The sequence below is a fragment of the Oncorhynchus clarkii genome, chromosome 30, assembly GCF_045791955.1.
Source record: "Oncorhynchus clarkii lewisi isolate Uvic-CL-2024 chromosome 30, UVic_Ocla_1.0, whole genome shotgun sequence".
In the NCBI taxonomy this organism is placed as follows: domain Eukaryota; kingdom Metazoa; phylum Chordata; class Actinopteri; order Salmoniformes; family Salmonidae; genus Oncorhynchus; species Oncorhynchus clarkii.
In genome coordinates this window covers 15,542,401-15,566,224 of record NC_092176.1, presented here as the reverse complement: position 1 = coordinate 15,566,224, position 23,824 = coordinate 15,542,401, and the positions used below count along the sequence as shown (strand labels likewise).

At 44.9% G+C, this 23,824-nt stretch overlaps 1 protein-coding gene across 1 annotated transcript in view; it reads right to left on the bottom strand.

Moving 5' to 3' along the window:
• Nucleotides 1-23,824, bottom strand: part of LOC139389391 (hemicentin-1-like) — an 85,306-nt gene that overhangs the window by 15,607 nt on the left and 45,875 nt on the right. The window contains exons 26-66 of the mRNA XM_071136112.1: nt 22,032-22,223; nt 21,283-21,413; nt 20,182-20,329; nt 19,884-20,010; nt 19,620-19,777; nt 19,186-19,464; nt 18,923-19,065; nt 18,661-18,811; nt 18,301-18,534; nt 18,073-18,186; nt 17,749-17,936; nt 17,333-17,429; nt 17,013-17,177; nt 16,768-16,881; nt 16,459-16,655; nt 16,225-16,306; nt 15,974-16,105; nt 15,686-15,829; nt 15,369-15,528; nt 15,146-15,270; nt 14,842-15,025; nt 14,628-14,725; nt 12,367-12,636; nt 12,024-12,217; nt 11,840-11,921; nt 11,599-11,735; nt 11,346-11,487; nt 8,913-9,057; nt 8,685-8,812; nt 8,325-8,481; nt 8,091-8,212; nt 7,829-7,993; nt 7,612-7,719; nt 7,335-7,469; nt 7,089-7,223; nt 6,693-6,962; nt 6,383-6,573; nt 6,085-6,298; nt 5,837-5,971; nt 5,527-5,717; nt 4,626-4,707 (exon numbers count right to left, since the gene is read on the bottom strand). Coding sequence (XP_070992213.1) covers nt 4,626-4,707; nt 5,527-5,717; nt 5,837-5,971; nt 6,085-6,298; nt 6,383-6,573; nt 6,693-6,962; nt 7,089-7,223; nt 7,335-7,469; nt 7,612-7,719; nt 7,829-7,993; nt 8,091-8,212; nt 8,325-8,481; nt 8,685-8,812; nt 8,913-9,057; nt 11,346-11,487; nt 11,599-11,735; nt 11,840-11,921; nt 12,024-12,217; nt 12,367-12,636; nt 14,628-14,725; nt 14,842-15,025; nt 15,146-15,270; nt 15,369-15,528; nt 15,686-15,829; nt 15,974-16,105; nt 16,225-16,306; nt 16,459-16,655; nt 16,768-16,881; nt 17,013-17,177; nt 17,333-17,429; nt 17,749-17,936; nt 18,073-18,186; nt 18,301-18,534; nt 18,661-18,811; nt 18,923-19,065; nt 19,186-19,464; nt 19,620-19,777; nt 19,884-20,010; nt 20,182-20,329; nt 21,283-21,413; nt 22,032-22,223 — 6,366 coding nt within the window. The remainder of the gene's footprint in view (nt 1-4,625; nt 4,708-5,526; nt 5,718-5,836; nt 5,972-6,084; nt 6,299-6,382; nt 6,574-6,692; nt 6,963-7,088; nt 7,224-7,334; nt 7,470-7,611; nt 7,720-7,828; nt 7,994-8,090; nt 8,213-8,324; nt 8,482-8,684; nt 8,813-8,912; nt 9,058-11,345; nt 11,488-11,598; nt 11,736-11,839; nt 11,922-12,023; nt 12,218-12,366; nt 12,637-14,627; nt 14,726-14,841; nt 15,026-15,145; nt 15,271-15,368; nt 15,529-15,685; nt 15,830-15,973; nt 16,106-16,224; nt 16,307-16,458; nt 16,656-16,767; nt 16,882-17,012; nt 17,178-17,332; nt 17,430-17,748; nt 17,937-18,072; nt 18,187-18,300; nt 18,535-18,660; nt 18,812-18,922; nt 19,066-19,185; nt 19,465-19,619; nt 19,778-19,883; nt 20,011-20,181; nt 20,330-21,282; nt 21,414-22,031; nt 22,224-23,824) is intronic.

Below are 23,824 nucleotides of genomic sequence, written 5' to 3'. Positions count from 1 at the left end.
CCTCTTGTGTCTGAGCCGTTGAATTGAGATTCTACTTTGTCTCTGTACTGACGCTTAGCTTGTTTGATAGCCTTGCGGAGGGAATAGCTGCACTGTTTGTATTCGGTCATGTTACCAGACACCTTGCCCTGATTAAAAGCAGTGGTTCGCGCTTTCAGTTTCACACGAATGCTGCCATCAATCCACGGTTTCTGGTTAGGGAATGTTTTAATCGTTGCTATGGGAACGACATCTTCAACGCACGTTCTAATGAACTCGCACACCGAATCAGCGTATTCGTCAATGTTGTTGTCTGACGCAATACGAAGCATGTCCCAGTCCACGTGATGGAAGCAGTCTTGGAGTGTGGAGTCAGCTTGGTCGGACCAGCGTTGGACAGACCTCAGCGTGGGAGCCTCTTGTTTTAGTTTCTGTCTGTAGGCAGGGATCAACAAAATGGAGTCATGGTCAGCTTTTCCGAAAGGGGGGCGGGGCAGGGCCTTATATGCGTCGCGGAAGTTAGAGTAACAATGATCCAAGGTCTTTCCACCCCTGGTTGCGCAATCGATATGCTGATAAAATTTAGGGAGTCTTGTTTTCAGATTAGCCTTGTTAAAATCCCCAGCTACAATGAATGCAGCCTCCGGATAAATGGTTTCCAGTTTGCAAAGAGTCAAATAAAGTTCATTCAGAGCCATCGATGTGTCTGCTTGGGGGGGAATATATACGGCTGTGATTATAATCGAAGAGAATTCTCTTGGTAGATAATGCGGTCTACATTTGATTGTGAGGAATTCTAAATCAGGTGAACAGAAGGATTTGAGTTCCTGTATGTTTCTTTCATCACACCACGTCACGTTAACCATAAGGCATACGCCCCCGCCCCTCTTCTTACCAGAAAGATGTTTGTTTCTGTCTGCGCGATGCGTGGAGAAACCCGTTGGCTGCACCGCCTCGGATAGCGTCTCTCCAGTGAGCCACGTTTCTGTGAAGCAAAGAACGTTACAGTCTCTGATGTCCCTCTGGAATGCTACCCTTGCTCGGATTTCATCAACCTTGTTGTCAAGAGACTGGACATTGGCAAGAAGAATGCTAGGGAGTGGTGCACGGTGTGCCCGTCTCCGTAGTCTGACCAGAAGACCGCCTCGTTTCCCTCTTTTTCGGAGTCGTTTTTTTGGGTCGCTGCATGGGATCCGCTCCGTTGTCCTGTTTGTAAGGCAGAACACAGGATCCGCGTCGCGAAAAACATATTCTTGGTCGTAATGATGGTGAGTTGACGCTGATCTTATATTCAGTAGTTCTTCTCGACTGTATGTACTGAAACCTAAGATGACCTGGGGTACTAATGTAAGAAATAACACGAAAAAAACAAAAAACTGCATAGTTTCCTAGGAACGCGAAGCGAGGCGGCCATCTCTGTCGGCGCCGGAAGTTGACAAGTAGTGTCCACTGCGAGGAACATAGTGAGGAAATGGAAGACCATAAGCACAGTTCTTGTTAAGGCCAGAAGTGGCAGGCCAAGTAAAATATCGGATAGGCAAAGGCGAAGGATGGTGAGAATGCCCACAGACCACCTCCAAAGACCTACAACATCATCTTGCTGCAGATGGTGTCACTGTGCATCGTTCAACAATTCAGTGCACTTTGCACAAGGAGAAGCTGTATGGGAGAGTGATGCGGAAGAAGCCTTTTCTGCACACACGCCACAGAGTCGCTTGAGGTATGCAAACGCACATTTGGACAAGCCAGCTTCATTTTGGAATAAGGTGCTGTGGACTGATGAAACAAAGATTGAGTTATTTGGTCATAACAAGGGATGTTATGCATGGCAGCAAAAGAACACAGCGTTCCAAGAAAAACACTTGCTACCCACAGTAAAATTTGGTGGGGGTTCCATCATGCTGTGGGGCTGTGTGGCTGGTACTGGGAATCTTGTTAAAGTTGAGGGTCGCATGGATTCCACTCAATATCAGCAGATTCTTTCAACAAGACAACGACCCAAAACACTGCTCAAAATCTACCCGGACATTTATGCAGAGGAACAAGTACAATGTTCTGGAATGGCCATCCCAGTCCCCAGACCTGAATATCATTGAGAATCTGTGGGATGATTTGAAGCGGGCTGTCCATGCTCGGCAACCATCAAACCTAATTGAACTGGAGATGTTTTGAAAGGAGGAATGGTCCAAAATACCTTCATCCAGAATCCAGACACTGATTAGAGGCTATGGGAAGCGTCTAGAGGGTGTTATTTTTAGCAGAAGGAGGCTCTACTAAATATTGATGTGATTTTTCTATTGGGGTGCCCAAATTGATGCACCTGTCTAATTTTGTTTTGATGCATATTGCACATTTTCTGTTAATCCAATAAACCTCATTTCACTACTGAAATATTACTGTGTCCATCAGTTATTTGATAGATCAAAATGAAATTGCTGATCCAAACACCCAATAATTTATACATGGAAATCATGGAAATTGTCAGGGGTGCCCAAACTTTTTCATACGACTGTATAGTAATTGGCTGTTTCGGTAGAATGGCTAGTTCTGAATCCAAATTTCATTTGATGTATGGAGTTGCCCCGAATGAGGTGATCAGTCAGATGTTCAGCCACCCATCTTTCAGCTACTTTTGATAGCACTGGAAGAATGCTTATAGGACGGTAATGTTCCACCAGTGTTTGGTCACCAGATTTTAAACAGGTATCACTGCAGCAGACTTCCAAGCATTGGGGAAGAACCCATATTTGATGGACAGATTAACTAGATGTACAATAGGGGCAATCAGATAATATTTGTGTCTCTTCAGGAATACATTGTCTAGACCAAATACATATTTTGTTCAAGAGCTCCTGAAAAGCTAATAATACTGTCCACTGCGGATGCTGAGATTTCAGGAATTCTGAATATTGGTTTATTATTATCTATGGGAGTGAGAACTGTGGTCTTGTTTGAAAATCTTTGAGCCAGTTCCCTGACAAAGTCAACAAAAACATTGTTAAAGGTAGTGGATATGAAATCGGAGTCTTGAATTAGAATCCCATTAACCTTTAATTTAGGATGGTTTTTTTCAGGTCCTCTCCCTGTTAGTTTGTTGAAATTTTCCCAAATCACTTTTCCATTTATTTTTGCTTCATTGATCACTAAGAAAGAACTTTGCTTTAGCTTTTTTTATAATCCTTATCATCTTATTTCTCAGTGCTGTAAATATATGTCTTCCATAATTCTGACCAGACTTCAGTGCTTTTTTCAAGGAAAGATCCCGCTCTCTCATCTGCCTCCAGAGGTCCTCGTTGAGCCATGGTAGAGAGGCTTTCCTTGGCTTAACGTGAAATTTCCTAGTAAAAGAGGTATCCACTTTATCAATGGCTGACAGAAATGTTCTGTATCCAGACTCGGGATTGCTTAACATATCAGCCCAGTCAATTTGACTTATAGCTGCATCGTAGTTACTCTGCTCACTTTTCGGGATATTTTTATCATACTGTTGCACATTAACATGGTTCTTAAATCTATTTTTAGTGATCTTTCTATCCACCAATGTAACATTGTGGTCAGATATGCCAGTTAGTAAGTTAGTGGACTTAGTAATTTGGTCAGGTCTGTTAGTAAACACCAAATCCATTTGAGTCTGAGATGACTGTCTTACTCTGGTTGGACCTTGTATTGTTTGAGTCAGTTTGAAATAGAGTTTTTTTCCTGCAAGTTTTGTTTTTCCAGTTTATATTGAAATCGCCCATGAAGATGATCTCCTTAATATGATCACATTCTTTAAGCATGGCATTTAGATGATCAAAAAAAAAATATCAGATGTTGGTGGTCGATATAATCCAATAAAAGTGAGAGACATATTTTAGGAGAGGAAGACATTCAGCCCCATACATTCAAGGTCATTGACATGTTTCCATATGATACGATTGCATTTAAAGTTATCTTTCATGTACAAAAGCAATCCACCCCTTCTGCCCTCTCCCCTGTCCTTCCTGAATATGGAATATCCAGGGACACTAAAGGCAGAAATAGGAGAAGATTTCTTCAGAGATTTCTCAGAGAAACAGAAAAAAAATCAAGATTAGTCATTCAATAAATGTTCTTCAAATATTCAGATGACCTCCCAATATTCCTCTAGGCTTGGAACGAGGGTCCCAGAGGATTTAAGCCTGATTAACGTTTTGAAAATGTTTCATGGTACATTGTTTTTTAATACCTGGGTTAAGGATACTGAGTTTCTATCTCGAAGGCGGCTTTTGTTTGGGACATATATCAAGAGTTGGCATTAAAATTATATTATCTGCAGATTGCTGATTCTCTTGAAAAGCCATGTTAGCGACAGAGGTTATGGTTACATACACAGAATGTCCTTCTCTGCACCAGATATTATAGGCGACTCAAATATAGATTATTTCAATCATTCATGTTCCACCATTCAGTCTGGATGGCTAATTAGGGGGACTTTACTCCACTTCTCCCAGAATTACATCCTCCATATCAGCCTTTTTTTCTGCAGGTGACCTAAACTCCAGACTCTGAAGGGGAGCTTGGTACCCTGGGCCGCTTAGGTGTATGTTGATTCCGGATTGTTTGAATGAAGGCCAGCATTTGGAAATGGAGGTTGTGTGACTGTGTTCATGCTCCACATCACTCACTCTGTACTTTGAGAGAAATGGTCCTCTCAGCGACCCCAGCCTCACTCTCAGCCACACACTGGTACTCCCCTGCATCTTCTCTCTGACACAGATGGGGACAGATATACATGTTAGGGCATAAACACTTTTAACACAAGCAAGTTATCATTGTTCTTCTGAAATATGAGGATTGATATGCTGTTCAGGACCCTCATCCTTTCACTCTTCCAAATTACATAATGTCATTTAGTGACATTTCTAATTAAACATATTTGCCTTACATTCCACGGAGTGATTTTATGATTTTTATGTTATTTCAGATATTTAATGGAACTTTCATCCCTTATTGAGGCATTTAAAAGCTGACATTTTCTTAACGGGAATTTAAGATTTTTCCATTAGCTTGTTTGCAATAAGTGTCATTATGACACCAGAGAGAGGAAGTATCACATTAGAGCACTCTGTAGGAAGGGGAACCATTTGTCTTTCAGAAAGTTTAAGCCGCAGGGCGTACAATTACAGCATCAATTACAGAGTTAAAAAAGTTAACATAATTATAGACACAGAACACAACAGTGAGAGAGCCTGGGAACATCCATTTCTGAGCTCCCTCTCTCTCCCTCTCTAGATAATACTGTTGGCTTTTTAGAATGAGCTCACTCAAATCTGACTTAGGCCAGACTGGCACGCTGATGTTAGGTCACACAATGTTCCATGACTCAGGACTGCAAATGGAGTGCAGATTGACTGCAGTCAGTGGTCCATCCTCCCGCTCTCATTTCTTGTGTAAGCCTACTCTTTTTGTTTTTATAGACATTTTTTACTCTCAAGATATGAACTCTCAAATTAAACTAACACTGGATAAATAGATTTCTGAGGGAGACTGATTGGACAGGTGGGACAGGTCCAGGGTTGTGTTTACCGTGATGCTGTAGATGGCCAAGGAGCCATTATGGAGGGATTGCAGGCGAAGGGAGCGGAGAAGGGGTCTGCCGTCATGGACCCAGCGGAGGACCGGACTGGGGTCTCCATGGACAGGACAGTCCAGCATGGCAGTGCCACTCTGGGCCACAGTCTGAGAGGTGTGGGCCTCTCCCTTCAACACCGGTGGTTCTAAGGAGACATGACCATAACACATCCATTACGAACACTGTGCCCCTACAAAGGAATATAAAACAATACTAATACAAACAGAAACAGTCTTAAGGTCATGAGATGTTGAAAGTACTCACCTCTGATGCGGACAAATGAGAGTGCTCTGATGGTGCCCACACTGTTCTCTGCTAGGCACACATAGGTTCCTGCATCCCTCAAGGTCACATTCTCTATTACCAAGGAGCTTCTGCCTGCCTCGTCCACACTGGAAACTGAGCGAGAGAGAGACATGTTTGGAGTAATCAATATGATTATTACTATTACTATATACAGTACCTATGACTACATCATATCGATCATAAGAGAACATGGGGCAGTGGTGTACCTGGATAGGGGCTGTTGTTAGCGGTCCAGGAGATGACAGGGGTAGGGATGCCCTGGGCATGGCAAGACAAGCTGAGACTTTGACCTTTGTTCATGGTCACGTCAGCAGGTAACTCCTTGAAGGCGGGTCTCATGTTGACGGACAGGCGGGTGTCCTGTCTCACAGTGCCTGCTGTGTTGGTGGCCACACAGGTGAACACACCACCATCATCTAGCTACAAGGGTGAAAATGTTGATCAGGACCTTCACCTGAACCACCTTCATTATAATGCAATGTAAAACAGAAATGTGTCTCTGACCTCTGCCCTCTCAATGATCAGCTCTCCTGACCGCAGCACGGTGAATTTGCCAGGCAGGCTGGGAACGATGTTACCATCCTTCTTCCATGACACCCTGGGCTTTGGTGAACCCTGAGCCGCACAGGGTAACAAGGCCTGGAAGCCCTGGATGACGGACAACTCCGGCTGACCAACAGGAATCATGGGCGGGACTAGAAGAAAGACAGAGTCAATTTATTACTGGCAGAGCAGTAACTCTGTACCATGAGACACGGTTATTCCTAATGTCAGGTTAAACCTAAATGTCATATTGACCTCATATCACACTCACTCATTATGACAAGCCTCATGTCATGGCTGGCCCTGCCAGCGAGGTTTTTGGCTGAGCAGGTATACAGTCCAGCATCACTGCGTTGTGTGGCTGCGATCCTCAGGGTGCCATTGGCAAAGAGCTGTATGTGTGCCCCCTCTGTGAGGGGCCGGCGCTCCCTTTGCCAGGACACCTCCGGCTGGGGCTGTCCGTCTGCCAAACACTCCAGGCTCACTGGCTGGCCCAGGACTGCTGTGTACTCCTCATGAGGAACTCTCAGCACTGGGGGAACTGGAGCAACACAAAGACACATAGTACCTTTCACTATTGAGGCCCACACATTCATCTAAGTATCAACAAGTGCCTCCATGCTGTTTGAACAACATGTCTGTGCTCTGTAGAAATGTAGTGTGTTACCTTGCAGTACTAGACGTGTCCTTCCTATTGCTGTGCCAGCTTCGTTCTGTGCCAGACACTGGTAGGTGCCCGCATCACCCAGAGTGACTCGAGAGAACTTCAGAGCTCCGTTTGAGAGGAGAGCCAGTTTGTGACCTGAAGAGCCATGGAACGAAGACATCCCAATTGAGAAACAGCAGACTATAAATGACTATTGTGTTATATAATGGCTTGATTTCTGATCAAGTGTCCAAAGAGCACTCTCACCAGCTGTTATGGGAACACCCTCTCGTTGCCAGGTGATGGAGGGTCGGGGGAAACCCTGCACCTCGCAAGGCAGAACCGTCCCATGATGCAACACTACTTGTACTTCCTCTGTCATAGGCCTGATCTCAGGGGGCTCTGAGTGGGAGAGGGCAAACCCATTAACATGGTTTATTACACACAGATTATTCAACTGTAAAATGAAGACATAAGAGAGTTACAAGGCAAAAACATTAACAATTACTTTATAACCTTAACAACAATCCACCTGAGGACCCACCTTGCACTGTGAGAGTGATGTGTTTGTGGGTCACTCCTGCAGGGTTCCGGGCAGAGCAGGTGTACCTCCCTGCATGACTGGGGGTAGCAGCTGTGATCTCCAGAACTCCTGGATCCAAACAGTACAGTAACACAACAATGAACACCAAAGTACTAACATGACAGGATCCCTGATGGCAACAGCACCATGTTACCCTCTGAGCAGCAAGTGTACCTACCTGTGGGCAGGACTCGGTAACTTCCTCCCCGGGATCCCAGCTTGGCTCCACTCTTGGTCCAGCTGACAGTGGGCTCTGGGATGCCCTGTGCATGGCATGGCAGCACCACAGGGGCCATTTTGATAGCAGTGACTGTTGTAATGTCATCTTCAATGGTTGGAGCGACTGAGAGACAGAGAGGAGAAATCTCAGTCTGTTCTGCTGTATGTGAGATGAAAGGGCAGTCTGCAAACGTCTGAGTAGGACCTCAAAGCAACAATACCTTGTAGGATGACCTCAATGACCTGGCGCTCCTCTCCAACCTCATTGGCTGCTGTGCATTCAAAGTATCCCTCATCCTGATTGGATGGAGAGGAAATTGTCAGAGATCCAGAGGAGAGTAACCTTAAAAAAAAATGTTTAAAAAAGTCAAAGGCAATACTTCAGAATGAATCCATTTGGATTTATGTCCATTGTGTTATAATTCACACAGGAGAGGTCATTCTGCTTCATTTACTTGTATGTGCCAGGCTGCTGGTTGGGGTCTAGTGGAGTGCCGTTCCTCTTCCAGGTGACTTTAGGGGCTGGTATACCTGTAGTCTCACAGCTCAGTACGGCTCTCATCCCTGTGGTCACCGTCACATTGAAAGGACCAGGACTGATCGAGGGACCCACTACAGGGACACAACATGGAGTCATAAGGAATGACATACAGATATGTATGGCATACAAACACATTTGACTGTAAGGCGCTGACTGTAATGCAGTGGCTGAAAATCACTCTGGATAATGTCTACTAAATGTCCTAAATGTTCATGTAAAAACGTAAATATACCGTGTTATGGTGTGATTCTGTAATTCTCTGAGTTGTATTTACCTAACACACGTAAGTCCATCCCACTATGATCTGATCCGGCCTGATTGGACATGGTGCAGTAGTAGCGGCCAGCGTCACTTAGCTGAACAGCCTTTACACGCAGAGAGCCTTCAGACAGCATGGTGTACCTGGGACACACGCAATCAATCAGCGAACTGGACTATCTACCCATCTGTATAAAGACAGTATCCCAACAACCTCTATAGCCTAAGTTAAGTAAGCCCTTACTTGTTATTGTCAGGATCTATAGGGATGCCATTTTTCCTCCACATGACCCTAGGTGAGGTTTCCCCCTCTACTTCACAGGGCAGGACTGCATCCTGCCTGATATGTGCAGTGACCTCAGAGCTGCTCTCTCTGATGACTGGTGGCACTGAGGAAAAAAAGAAAAGAAAACACACGTTCAAATGGATTAAGGTTTAATCGGATGAGTCCAAATTTGAGATTTTTGGTTCCAACCGGCATGTCTTTGTGAGACGCAGAGTAGGTGAACGGAGTATCTCTGCATGTGTGGTTCCCACCCTGAAGCATGGAGGAGGAGGTGTGACAGTGTGAGGGTGCTTTGCTGGCAACACTGTCTGTGATTTATTTAGAATTCAAGGCACACTTAACCAGCAAGGCTACCACAGCATTCTGCAGCGATACGCCATCCCAACCCATTTGGTTTGCGCTTAGTGGGACTATCATTTGTTTTTCGACAGGACATTGACCCAACACACCTCCAGGCTGTGTAAGGGCTATTTGACCAAGAAGTAGAGTGATGGAGAGCTGCATCAGATGACCTGGCCTCCACAATTGAGATGGTTTGGGATGATTTGGACCGCAGAGTGAAGGAAAAGCAGCCAACAAGTGCTCAACATATGTGGGAACTCCTTCAAGACTGTTGGAAAAGCATTCCAGGCGAAGCTGGTTGAGAGAATGCCAAGAGTGAGCTTGTGTGGCCTACCACGTCGCAGTTGAATCATTGTTGCTCCAAGACATTTTCACTTCACAGTAACAGCACTTACAGTTGATTGGGGCAGCTCTAGCAGGGCAAAAATAGTTGGAAACTGATTTGTTGAAAAGTGGCATCCTATGATGGTGCCACGTTAAAAGTCACTGAGCTCTTCATTAAGACCATTCTACTGCCAATGTTTGTCTACGGAGATTGCATACACTGTATATACATATACACATATCTATATATATTAATTATACTGAACAAAAATATAAACGCAAAATGTAAAGTTGTGTTCCTATGTTTCATGAGCTGACATAAAAGATTCCAGAAATGTTCTATATGCACAAAAAATATGTTTACATCCCTGTTAGTGAGCATTTCTCCATCGCCAAGATAATCCATCCACTTGACAGGTGTGGCATATCAAGAAGATGATTAAACAGCATGATCATTACACAGGTGCACCTTGTGCTAGGGACAATAAAAGGCCATTCTAAAACGTGCACTTTTGTCACACAACACAATGCCACAGATGTGTCAAGGTTTGAGAGAGCGTGCAATTGGCATGCTGACTGCAGTAATGTCCACCAGAGCTGTTGACAGAGAATTTAATGTTCATTACTCTACCATAAGCCGTATGTCCATCCGGACTCACAACCACTGACCACGTGTAAGGTTTGCTGATGTCAACGTTGTGAACAGAGTGCCCCATGGTGCCGGTGGGGTTATGGTATGGGCAGGCATAAGCTACGAACAATGAACACATTTGCATTTTATCGATGGAAATTTAAATGCGCAGAGATACTGTGACGAGGTCCTGAGGCCCATTGTTGTGCCATTCATCCGACGCCATCCCCTCATGTCGCAAGGATCTGTACACAATTTATGAAAGCTGAAAATGTCCCAGTTCCTCCATAGCCTGCAAACTCACCAAACATGTCACCCATTGAGCATTTTTGGGATGCACTGGATCGACATGTAAAACAGTGTGTTCCAGTTCCCGCCAATATCCAGCAACTTCACACAGCCATTGAAATGAAGTGGGACAACATTCCACAGGCCACAATCAACATCCTGGAGATGTGTCACACTGCATGAGGCAAATAGTGATCACACCAGATACGGACTGGTTTTCTGATCCATGCCCCTAAACATTTTTTTAAGTATCTGTCCCCAGTCATGTGAAATCCATAGATTAGGGCCTGATAAATTTTTCTAAATTGACTGATTTCCCTATGAACTGTAACTCAGTAAAATCCTTGAATTGTTGTATGTTGCGTATATATTTTTGTTCAATGTTGTCAGAAGGTGAGTGTAGCTGGTGCAGGAAGTCAGGCGCAGGAGAGCAACGTACTTCACTCAAAAAATAAAGGCACAAGGTAAACAAATACACTTGACCAAAATACCAACGGTAAATATAACGCACGGGTGAACACAGCACCTGTCGAAAAACCAGCCATCTTAACCAAACTGAACATAGAAATAATCACGCACAACAAACATGGGGGAAACAGAGGGTTAAATACATGAACGAGTAATTGGATAATGAAAACCAGGTGTGTAGAAAATAAAGACAAAACCAATGGAAAAGGAAAGATGGTCCTCGAACGCCGCCCGTACAAGGAATGTGACCGACCTCGGCGGAAGTCATGACAAATGTAAATTAAATTCACTTAATGCATGATCCCAATCCTGTTTAACTCATCATCTCATCAACTCACAGAGGATCTCCACAGTGAAGAAAAGGCTGGTGCTTCCGGCCATGTTGGTGACCACGCAGCTGTACTGGCCACTGTCCTGAGGCCTAACGTTCTGGATCTCCAGGTACTGACCCCCGGCAAGCCTCTGGATGCGACCCCCCAGCTGGAACCAGGAGAGAAAGGGAGAGATAGGGAGACAGAGAGAGAGACAGAATCAATAAGATGATATAACACCATGTATTGTGATTCCTGCCACCCTGACGTCCAGTCTGACCTGTAGTCTCACGTCGTCCTTGTACCATTCTATGTCAGGTGCAGGGCCAAGGTCAGCCTGGCACTCCATAGTCAGGTGTCCTTTGGCTGGGACTGACAACAATCTGACATCATCAGAGCCAAGAAGAGTTGGCGGAACTGGAACAGGGAGACACAACCGTTGATAATCAGAATCAGACTTACAAGTACCTTGTCATCTTTTGGCAGGACCAACAAGTATGGCTAGTAAACGCATGTGTGACCTTGAACCCGGACCCAATGGTTCTTTCCATCCTCGCCCGCTGGGCTGGTAGCCAGACAGGTATAAAGACCTGCATCCTCTACCTAACAACCGAGATATCACTGGTTATTATCTGGTGTTTATCATAATTCAGCAATAAGGTCTGAATGGCAACTAAATGCTGTGTCATTGGGTTTGTGACTCACCTGCACTTGGGTAATCCTAAGAAAGTGTCCATCCTCCTGCACTATCTCACTATCTCCCTGTAAGGGGTGCCCATCCTTGAGCCAGCTGAGGGTAGGAGGAGGGATGCCCTCGGCAGTACACTCCAGCTCCAGAGCAGTGTTCACAGCTACCATCAACTCTTCTGGAGAACTGGAGATGGAAATCTTTGGAGGAACTGTATCGGACAAAACGACGCCATTGTTAAAACACAAAATAAATACTAAACATGACATCCCTTTCCTATTGCTTCAGTGGAGTTTTAACTTTTTATCTGTTTGTAGGTTATGTTTGGGTGAATGGAGAATGTTTATTCTGTCTGCTCACCCAACACAGTGAGGTTGAAGCTCTTGGTGCTGCTGCCAGCCTGGTTGCTGGCGACACAGCTGTAGAGGCCTCTGTCAGAGAGCCCCACATCAGGCAGCTGCAGCCGTGTCTCCTGGCCGTCCAACAGCAGGTTACGGTGCAGGGACAGGGGCTGGCCGTCCTTCAGCCAGGTCAGGGAGGGAGGAGGGACACCCCGCGCCTCACAGGTCAGTGTCACCAAGGACCCCCGCACCACTGTGACTGACTCTACAGGCTCCACACCTGGAGGCACTGACACAGAGACAGAAACACAGATTAGAGGTTGACCGATTAATCGGAATGGCCGATTAATTAGGGCCGATTTCAAGTTTTCATAACAATCGAAAATCTGTATTTTTGGACACCGATTTGACCGATTTTGTTTTTACACCTTTATTTAACTCGGCAAGTCAGTTACAAACACATTCTTATTTTCAATGACGGCCTAGGAATGGTGGGTAAACTGCCTTGTTCAGGGGCAGAACAACACATTTTTACCTTGTCAGCTCGGGGATTCGTTTTTGCAACCTTCCGGTTACTAGTCCAATGCTCTAACCGCCTGCCTGACATTGCACTCCATGAGGAGCCTGCGTGGAAGGCTGACTACCTGTTACGCGAGGGCAGCAAGAAGCCAAGGTAAGTTGCTAGCTAGCATTAAACTTATCATATAAAGAACAATCAATCTTAACATAATCACTAGTTAACTACACATGGTTGATGAAATTACTAGTTTATCTAGCGTGTCCTGCGTTGCATATAATCGATACGGTGCCTGTTAGTTTCTCATTGAATCACAGCCTACTTTGCCAAACGGGTGATTTAGCACTGTCGTTGCACCAAACCTAACCATAAACATCAATGCCTTTCTTTAAAATCACTACACAAGTATATATTTTTAAACCTGCATATTAAGTTAATATTTCCTGCTAACATGAATTTCTTATAATTAGGGAAATTGTGTCACTTCTCTTGCATTCCGAGCAAGCAGTCAGGGTATATGCAGCAGTTTGGGCCGCCTGGCTCGTTGCGAACTGTGTGAAATCCATTTATTCCTAACAAAGACCGTAATTAATTTGCCAGAATTGTACATAATTATGACATAACATTGAAGGTTGTACAATGTAACAGCAATATTTAGACTTAGGGATGCCATCCGTTAGATAAAATATGGAACGGTTCCGTATTTCACAGAAAAAATAAATGTTTTGTTTTCGAAATTATAGTTTCTGGATTCGACCATATTAATGACCAAAGGCTCATATTTCTGTGTGTTATTATGTTATAATTAAGTCTATGATTTGATATTTGATAGAGCAGTCTGACTGAGCGATGGTAGGCAGCAGCAGGCTCGTAAGCATTCATTCAAACAGCACTTTCGTGCGTTTGCCAGCAGCTCTTCGCTGTGCTTCAAGCATTGAGCTGTTTATGACTTCAAGCCTATCAACTCCCGAGTTTAGGCTGGTGTAACCGATGTGAAATGGCTAGTTAGTTAGCGGAGTGCGCGCTAATAGCGTTTCAAACGTCACTCGCGCTGAGACTTGGAGTAGTTGTTCCCCTTGCTCTGCAAGGGCCGCGGCTTTTGTGGAGCGATGGGAAACGATACTTCGAGGATGGCTGTTGTCGTGTTCCTGGTTCGAGCCCAGGTAGGGGCAAGGAGAGGGACGGAAGCTATACTGTTACACTGGCAATACTAAAGTGCCTATAAGAACATCCAATAGTCAAAGGTATATGAAATACAAATGGTATAGAGAGAAATAGTCCTATAATTCCTATAATAACTACAACCTAAAACTTCTTACCTGGGAATTTTGAAGACTCATGTTAAAAGGAACCACCAGCTTTCATATGTTCTCATGTTCTGAGCAAGGAACTTAAACGTTAGCTTTTTTACATGGCACATATTGCACTTTTACTTTCTTCTCCAACACTTTGTTTTTGCATTATTTAAACCAAATTGAACATGTTTCATTATTTATTTGAGGCTAAATTGATTTTATTGATGTATTATATTAAGTTAAAATAAGTGTTCATTCAGTATTGTTGTAATTGTCATTATTACAAATCAATAAAATAAAATGTCTGATTAATCGGTATCGGCCTTTTTTTTTTCCTCCAATAATCGGTATCGGTATTGGTGTTGAAAAATCATAATCGGTCGACCTCTAACACAGATATCAGTACACACAGATACAGCTCCTTCAGATCAGTAGTGTACGCATCAACAGGAGATGGGGAGTTAGTACCTTGAACCTGTACGTCAAAGTTGAGCTCGGCGAGGCCAGCGCGACTGCGTGCCACACATGTATAGATCCCAGAGTCTGCCAGCTGCACTGGAGAAATCCTACACACACAGGGCATATACACAGCTCCAACACACTTTCTAAAACATTATCCTTCATTAAGGCATTTTTATGAGAGAGGAACTAAACTTGACATTTGACATGTGTAGACACTTACCTAAGTACAGCGTCTGCTGAGAGAAGGCGGGTACGGGGAGACAGGAGCAGGGGGCGTCCATTTCTCAGCCAGCTGATCTGAGGTGGAGGGTTTCCCGCTGCCTGGCACTCCAGTGTCACCACACTGTCCTGGGTGGTCTGCACCTCTCTGGGGGCGCTAGTCTCGCCCAGGATAGAGGGGGGTACTGAGGGGCATTACAAAATCATTGTTACCTAGAATCTAAAAAACTTCTGGAAAGATCAGTACCAATTAACTTAGGACATATTTTTGATCAACAGGTATATATATACACAAGACAACAGACCCAGTACAAAGAGGGTGTAGATCTTGTTCTCCTGGCCAGCAGGGCTGACAGCCAGACAGGTGTACGTCCCAGAGTCCTCAGGCCTGAGCCTTAGCAGGGTTAGAGTGCTCCCATCAGGGGCTATGCTGTAATTCAGGAGACAAACATATCAGTGATTACTAAGAGCACAACACTGGTACACAGACCTAGGCTGGAGTCTGCACTGTAAGCAAGACGGACTCACTCTATTTTTTGGGGGTCTGAATCTTCCAGAGTGGCGCCGTTCTTCAGCCAGCTGAGGTGGGGTGCAGGTGTCCCTGTCACTCTGCACTCCAGAGTCAGATCATCGCCCACTGGGGCACTCAGGTCAGACGAGTGGCCAGAGTCCAGGATCGTGGGCGACACTGAAACAAAAAGGTCAGCAATATGTCTCACAGCACTGACTCAAAGTGGAACAGAGGCCATGCAGAAGGTTGTGATTCTCTTACAAAATGTGATTCTCTTGGGTTTAATCTAATTTTCAAAGGTTGGAGATTGTGTAGTGGATAGCCTGTAGCCTACCTTGCACTGTGAGAGTGTAATCCTTCTGAGTCTCTCCCTCCCTGTTCTTGGCCACACAGGTGTAGGTCCCAGCGTGAGAGAGGGTGAGAGGACCCAGCTCCAGTCTGTTGCCTCGTACCGACCACTGCCACTGCAGACTGCTCTCTGGGTAGGAAGAAAACACACCGAGGTCAGCCTACACCAGCAGCTGGAGGTCTCATTCATTCAGTAGCATTAATACAAGTGTCAAAATGTGATCTTGTCAAAACTGAATTTTCACAGTTCATTTATGAAACTTCACCCTCTTACCAATAGGGGTGCCATCCTTCAGCCAGGTGATGCTAGGTACTGGGACCCCTGTAGCTTCACACAACAAGGTGACATGGGAGCCCAGGTTTTGAGTGAGAGACTCATGAAGAGGCCCCTCCAGGACAGGGGGAACTGAGGAGAGGAACATCATAGAGAGAATGAGATTCATTATACTGTGACATCTGATATGCCAGTATTACCACATGTAAGAAACATATCTAATTGGAGGGAACATGGGAGGCAAGTCTCACCATGGACAGTCAAGCGGAAGGTCCTGTCCACCTGTCCAGCCACATTGGACACCTTGCAGGTGTAGATTCCACCATCAGCCATCTATGGACCATGAACCATAGATAGTGTGAAACAGAACAACAGTGTTTCACCTTGATACTTAAAACAGGGTTAATCTCCTGCCCTCAGTTATCAGTGCTAATGCTTGAGACAGTTAGAGTTGCACAAACAGAAGGTGATGACAGTGTGTTTACCTGCACTCCCATGATCTCCAGTGTCTGCTGGTCCACCTTCAGTCCATTCCCAGCTGCCAGCTGTAGCCCGTTCCTGTACCATGTGACCTCAGGCTCTGGGATCCCCCGAGCCTCACAGCGCAGAGTGACTGACGAGCCCATCTGAGGGGTCACGAACTCTGACTCAGAGTCAAGGCGGGGCTTCAACGTGGGCAGGACTGTAAACCACAGCAGGAATAAAATAGTAACTGTAAATCCTAATCCAGATATTGTAGCAGGTGAAGTGTGACACTGATGAGGGCAGCACAATACTAGCGTAGTGTTTCTCACCATAAACACTAAGTAGGATGCTCTTCTGGTCCTGGCCTGCTGAGTTGGTGGCAGTGCACACGTACTGTCCCGCATCCTCTAGTCTGGCCCGGGGCAGCTGCAGCATCTGACCTCCTACAGTACAGACAATACATAGATTACAATGCATCGTTTTTGTACAGTGATTTCATCAGACATTTGAGTACACTGGGAGTTATGAAGCGTGCTATGGGCTCTGGGCAATGTGTTTAGGAGCTAGCTCTGACCTGGCAGGATGTGGATTCCCATGCTGAACTGGAGGATCTGTCCATCTCTGGTCCATGTTATCTCTGGAGGAGGGTACGCCTGGACGTCACACAGCAGGGACACCATGTGTCCCTGGATCACACTCACCTCCTCCTCCTCCCTGCCAGCCACCATCCTTGGGGGAACTGGAGAGGAACAGGAATCAACTATCACATGTCACATACATTCACAATAACACACACACATTCACAGGAAACCAGAAAGTACCCCTGTCCTTCCTGTGTGAATTGAAAGAATCCTCTCAATGTGGTATTTGAAGGACATTTATATTCCATCTGACCTTGCACTGTTAGACTGAAGAGCTTTTCCACTGCTCCAACCTTGTTTTCAGCCACACAAAGGTAACCAGCCATGTCTGATACCTGCACACTGAGGACCTGAAAGACAGAATAACATAACACTATTGACCTACACCTCTTTACAAAAAAAACCTGTTTAGATATTTTCAAAAACTCAAAAGTGCTACAAACATAAACATCAAATCAATAAAAACACACAGTACAGCACATAAAGACACAAAAGGCCACAAACTATCCCGTGACAGAGGTCCCTGTATTGCATTATAATATATTAGTGACACCAGCAGAGGAGGGGTGGGGGGGACAGGGAGGCGTTGACATTCAACCAAGTGAAGTTCTGACACTGTAATATGCAGTGCATTGCTTTGTTCCAACCATGTCATAATGGGAATCTGACCTGTAGTTGTCTCCCGTCCTTACTGATGCTGTGGTGTTGTCCGGAGTGCAGTGGCGTGCCGTCCCTCAGCCAGGAGATTGCTGGTGCTGGATGACCCGTTACGTCACAGTGGAGAGCCACTGTGCTGTTCACTATCGCTCCTATCTCCTGCATGAACTCATCCAACTGGCCAGTTATCACTGGGGGAACTGGGCAAACAGGACGTCAACATAGAGAAACATTAGCAAATGACTCCTTGGCCTTTTCATACATTTAATAGTTGTTAGGCTATCACTGAACAATGAGTTGATATAATGACAGGAAGTAGTAAGAAAGCATGCCTACCCAGCACATCCAGGTCAAAGTGCATGCGGTCCTCTCCTGCTTCGTTCACTGCCTGACATGTATATTTTCCAGCATCCTCCTGCTGGACCCGAGGGATCTGGAGCACCTGCCCACCTAGAGAACAACAACATAACACAGCATCACAGTGGAGCTGATGCTGCAGTAATGCCATACTGGTCGTTGTACCGGTTTGTTATCCTAGACCTAGAGGGCATGGACCCCTCTCACCTGGAAGCAGTACTACTCCGTCAGCAGTGGAGAGCTTGTGTCCCTCTCTATACCAGCTAAGATGGGGCGGGGGGATGGCGTTACTCTCACAGGACAGGCTGATGGGATGCCCCAGGACCACCTCTCTCTTCTCAGTTATCTCATCATCTCTGTCCCCTCCCTCCTCTTCTTCATCCTCTCCTCTCAGACCCCAGGCTGCTGCACCGTTACTCACCCGATGGAAGATGGGAGGAACTGGAGAGAGAGAGAGAAAAATAATGTTCAGTTAGTATCACAAGAGTACTATGAGATTAGGTTGCATAGTGTGAATGAACGCCTCTTGCCAAGGGCAGACAGTGTCAATTCCATGCGTGGACACACCATGAATGGTGACATAGAAGTCTCTCTTGTCCTCTCCTGCAGTGTTGGTGACCACACAGGTGTATTGTCCCTCATGGGAGAGTATGGCATTGTCTATGTGAAGGAACTGACCACTCTCACGAATACCAGTGTGGGAGTTCCTAGTCAACAACTAGAAACAGAAGGTACAACACCATCACGTTTTCATATTAGCAGAAATATACATCTATTGCGCTAAATTAAATTATGTGAAATAGCTAGACAGACAGAAACACAAACCAACCAGTCCATCTTTGAACCACTGGGTCTTGGGTTCAGGGAAGCCTTTAGCCAGACAGGACAGGGTTAATGAGCCATTGATACGCACTTTCTCATCTCGGCCGCCAAAACTCAGAGATGTAGCGTTGCCTTCAATCTGGGGTGGAACTGATCAAATGAAACAGACATTCAAAATCCTCTCCTGCATTTACATTTCATTTTGTTGATGTTAGACTACATTTTATTCTGTACACTAGAATCAACCCTCTCGCTGTCTGGTTCACTTACCAAGCACACTGAGTGAGTAGTGTTTGAGAGTGGTGCCTGCAGGGTTTGAGGCTCGGCAGGTGTAGATACCAGCACTGTCTCCATGTGCTGTCCCCAGCCGCAGCGCCTGCCCACCCCGGGTGTAGGTGAGCTGGGAACTGGACACAATGGGCTGGTTGTCCTTCAGCCAGGTGATACTGGGCATGGGAGAACCTTCTACATCACAAGGCAGAACAGTGGGGAAACCCAACACCACAGACACCTCTGAGGTCTCACTGGGGCCCCTGATGGTGGGGGGAGCTAGAGAAACAGGGGGAGGGAGGGGAGAGTGAGGATAGAGAAAGTAAATCTGCTTCATTGACAAACATTTATAAACATAGAGTTTTAATGTGATTTTTGGAAGTTTGCGTTGTATGTGTGAGTTCATTGAGAAGGAGACATGAGAGATGGGATACCTAGCACTATGAGTCTGAACTGGCGCATCTGTGTCCCAGCGCTGTTACTGGCCAGACACTGGTACAAGCCCTGGTCCCTCAGTCTGACTGTCTTCACCTTCATCACCTGGCCCTGCTCATGGAACTCCACATGGGGGTCACCATCCTTGGACAGCACCCTGGAGAGGAGGAATAGGGATCAATACACCAAAGCCTGATTGTGTACTGATTAATCCCCACACAAAATCTGATATCAAACTCATACAACTATAATGGAATACTCACTCTCCATCCCGGCTCCATTCTACTTTGGGGGCTGGGCGCCCACCAACCCAACACTGGACCTCCACCTCCTGTCCAGCAACCACTGACAGGTCTTGTACCCTGGACGTCCCCGAGATTACTGGTGGGGCTGACACACACACACACACACACACACACACACACACAATTAGGCTTAAGAAAGCATACAACTCTGCCTTGGACCTGTAATGCCTGCTTGTTTACTTTCCTTAAACTTAAAATGTAAAATCAATGGGAGCGGTAGGACCACAACTGGATTTGAAGCACTATGAAGGATCACCTTGTACTACAATGTTGTAGTTCCTTCGGGCCTGCCCGGCTGTGTTACTAGCTGTGCAGGTGAACTGGCCACCATGCTCTTCCTGGACCCGGTAGATTCTCAGAAGTCTCTTCCCATTCTGAAGGTACACTCCAAGGGAGTCCACCACCTGTACACATAATTAGTGCTTGTTACTGTATGATAAATATTGGACTGTGATAAACTAAATTACCACTTGGTGTCACTGTGTTGCTAGATACAAATAACATGATTGTCATTGACAGTTAGCAGTAGACGTATCCCAGCTAACAACAAACATTCCCACAACTTTAGAAAATGTTCCCTTATGAGTCTCATTAGGTAATTAACTAACATTTTCATAGGAATGTTCCTGTGATGTGCAAGGAATGTTTCGAAGAGACCATTTCCTTAATGTCAAATAGAACTTACCAAGAACATGGTTACCATGTTCTCACATATTAATGTTCTAGACACATTGCAAGAACATTCAAGTGTCCAGTTTCTGTGGGTTCTGAGAATATTCCATCAAAGTCCCACCAAACATACACAGAACATGGGCCTTGATTGGCTCTGCAAAAGTAACAAGATGTGATGTGTAATGATTGTTTTTGGGCACGTGTGTAGAACATTAATATCTTACATTCTGAGAACATGGCAACCATGTTCTGTGTATTTTTGATGTAACGTTGATGGAATATTCTCCTAACCCTTAGAAAACTGGACACAGGAATGTTGTATATTCTGAGAACATTGAAACCATGTTCTATGTATGTTTGGTGGGACACTGATGGAATATTGTCCTAACATTCAGGAAACTGGACTCATGAATGTTCTTGCAATGTGCAATAAAATGCATTTAGAACATTAATTAAAACATGCTAAAAAGGTTCTCAGAAGGTTTTAGTTAACATAGATATAATGTTCCCCTAACTCACGAAAAACTGGACACTCAAACATTAGGGGAACATTACAGGTAACATTACAATAATATTCTCTCTCCCGAGAAGTGTTAACTGAGATGGTAACATACAATATACAACCTATACATTACTTCTTAGTGTTTTTTAAGAAGCTTATTTGAATGACTGGTAGGTGGCTCACATTATGTCCGTCTTTAGTCCAGGTGATTGTGGGGGAGGGGATACCAAAGGCATCACAGCCGAGAGTGAGGGGCTGCTTCAGGGTGACAGTCAGGTTCAGGGGCTGTCCATCATCCTGTATCTCGGGGGGAACTGGAGGAGTACAGGAGACAGACATCATCTGGAAGTCACCTTATTAACACATTTGTGACTAGTTTCAGTAAACTAGGTGTATGTCGCGGGTCACTACTTCACAGGAGAGCCATTTGAACGTCAACAAATGTATTTTTTGGCAGAAATGCCTTCTGGAACATGTGAAATTTCATGTGCCCTTAATAAAATATGTGTATGCCATCTGTAACTACAAAGAAGATTGTTAAATTACGAGCCTAGTTGGTTTAGCCACAGAAAAAATGAGGCAACCTTCCCGCTAGCCATGATTGGTAGAGATAATGAGTGGGCTGCAAATGCCGAGAGATGAGTTCGGATTAGTCTGCCATATAGCACACCAAAACATTCAAAGGCCATTTTCTCAAAAGTTAGGTTACAAGTTTATTAATTCACTTTCAAAGCATAATTACTTTCCCCTTGTTCCTCAAATGCAGTGTGTGATATACCATTTTGTAGCTCTGTGTCTCTGCTTTTATCCAATGTAAAAAAACATAATTTAAAATTTTGCTACGTAAGACCGAATCAAGGCGGTCGGTCACATTTTATTGTGATCTGAACAGACATCAGGTCTGTATAAAGATCGAGTTTATGAGGTCTCACCATTCACTTTCAGCCGTGTCTTCCGCTCAACAGAGCCTGCATCATTGCTGGCCACACACTTGAAGTCCCCGCTGTGACTGGCAGATGCAGAGCCAATCACAAGAGAGCCATCTTCTGCCATAGAGAACTCTGATTGGTCAGGGAATATCCCAAGACCGTTCTTGAACCAGCGCACCTTTGGAAAGGGTGAGCCTGCGGGTGTAGAGAGAACAGAGAGGTGGTGTGTGTAGTGTTGTAAGGAGGTCTGAGGAGGGATTTATCAATCATAACTGACAGAAACAAAAGTTACTTCTGTCCCTGTACTCCCCCACAGGAGGGCTGAATGGGCAAGAGTCCCAGACTGGAAAAAGCAGGCCCTATATTTATCTGTTGGACAGCAGGACAGCAGGGGAAACATTGCCAAATTGTAACTGAGACTGAGAGGCCTATTGGTCCGTGGGCTAGGATACTTCAAGGCTAGAAAGCAGTACACAAAAGCCAAACACAATATATTGGTAGATGCCTGATTTAAAGTACTGGTGTCATGATTTACTACCAAAATCATAGGTGAGGATCCTGGGTTGGGCCAGTAGTTCAAAGCCTTGATGTGATGTATCGGTGACTGAAACAGATGTGTTTGGAGCTTTACAATGGGGAAAAGGGCCGGGAGCAGAGAAAGGGGTCTGGGATGGAGTTAGTGGTGGAGCAGGGGACTGAATGGTGTTTGGTGGGCACACCATTACCCCATATAAGCCAGTCTGAGGTATCTTTTACATAAGAAGGACAGGACATACATACAGTTGGAAGTCAGAAGTTTACATACACTTAGGTTGGAGTCATTAAAACTAATTTTTCAACTACTCCACAAATGTCTTGTTAACAAACAATAGTTTTGGCAAATCGGTTAGGACATTTGCATTGTGCATGACACAAATCATTTTTCCAAAAATTGTTTACAGATGTTCTGTCTCCTAGAGATGAACATACTGTGGTGCGAAAAGTGCAAATAAATCCCAGAACAACAGCAAAGGACCGTGTGAAGATGCTGGAGAAAACAGGTACAAAAGTATCTATATCCACAGTAAAACGAGTCCTATATCGACATAACCTGAAAGGCCGCTCAGCAAGTAAGAAGCCACTGCTCCAAAACCGCCATAAAAAAAGCCAGACTACGGTTTGCAACTGCACATGGGGACAAAGATCGTAATTTTTGAAGAAATGTCCTCTGGTCTGATGAAACAAAAATAGAACTGTTTGGCCATAATGACCATCGTTATGTTTGGAGGATAAAGGGGGATGCTTACAAGCCGAAGAACACCATCCCAACCATAAAGCACGGGGGTAGCAGCATCATGTTGTGGGGGTGCTTTGCTGCAGGAGGGACTGGTGCACTTCACAAAATAGATGGCATCATGGAGGAAAATTATGTGGATATATTGAAGAAACATCTCAAGACATCAGTCAAGAAGTTAAAGCTTGCTCGCAAATGGGTCTTCCAAATGGACGATGACCCCAAGCATACTTCCAAAGTTGTGGCAAAATGGTTTAAGTACAACAAAGTCAAGGTATTGGAGTGGCCATCACAAAGCCCTGACCTCAATTTCTATGGAAAATTTGTGGGCAAAACCGAAAAAGCGTTTTTGCGAGCAAGGAGGCCTACAAACCAGAGCTCTGTCAGGAAGAATAGGCCAAAATTCACCCAACTTATTCTGGGAAGCTTGTGGAAGGCTACCCGAAACGTTTGACCCAAGTGAAACAATTTAAAGACAATGCTACCAAATACTAATTGAATGTTTGTAAACTTCTAACCCACT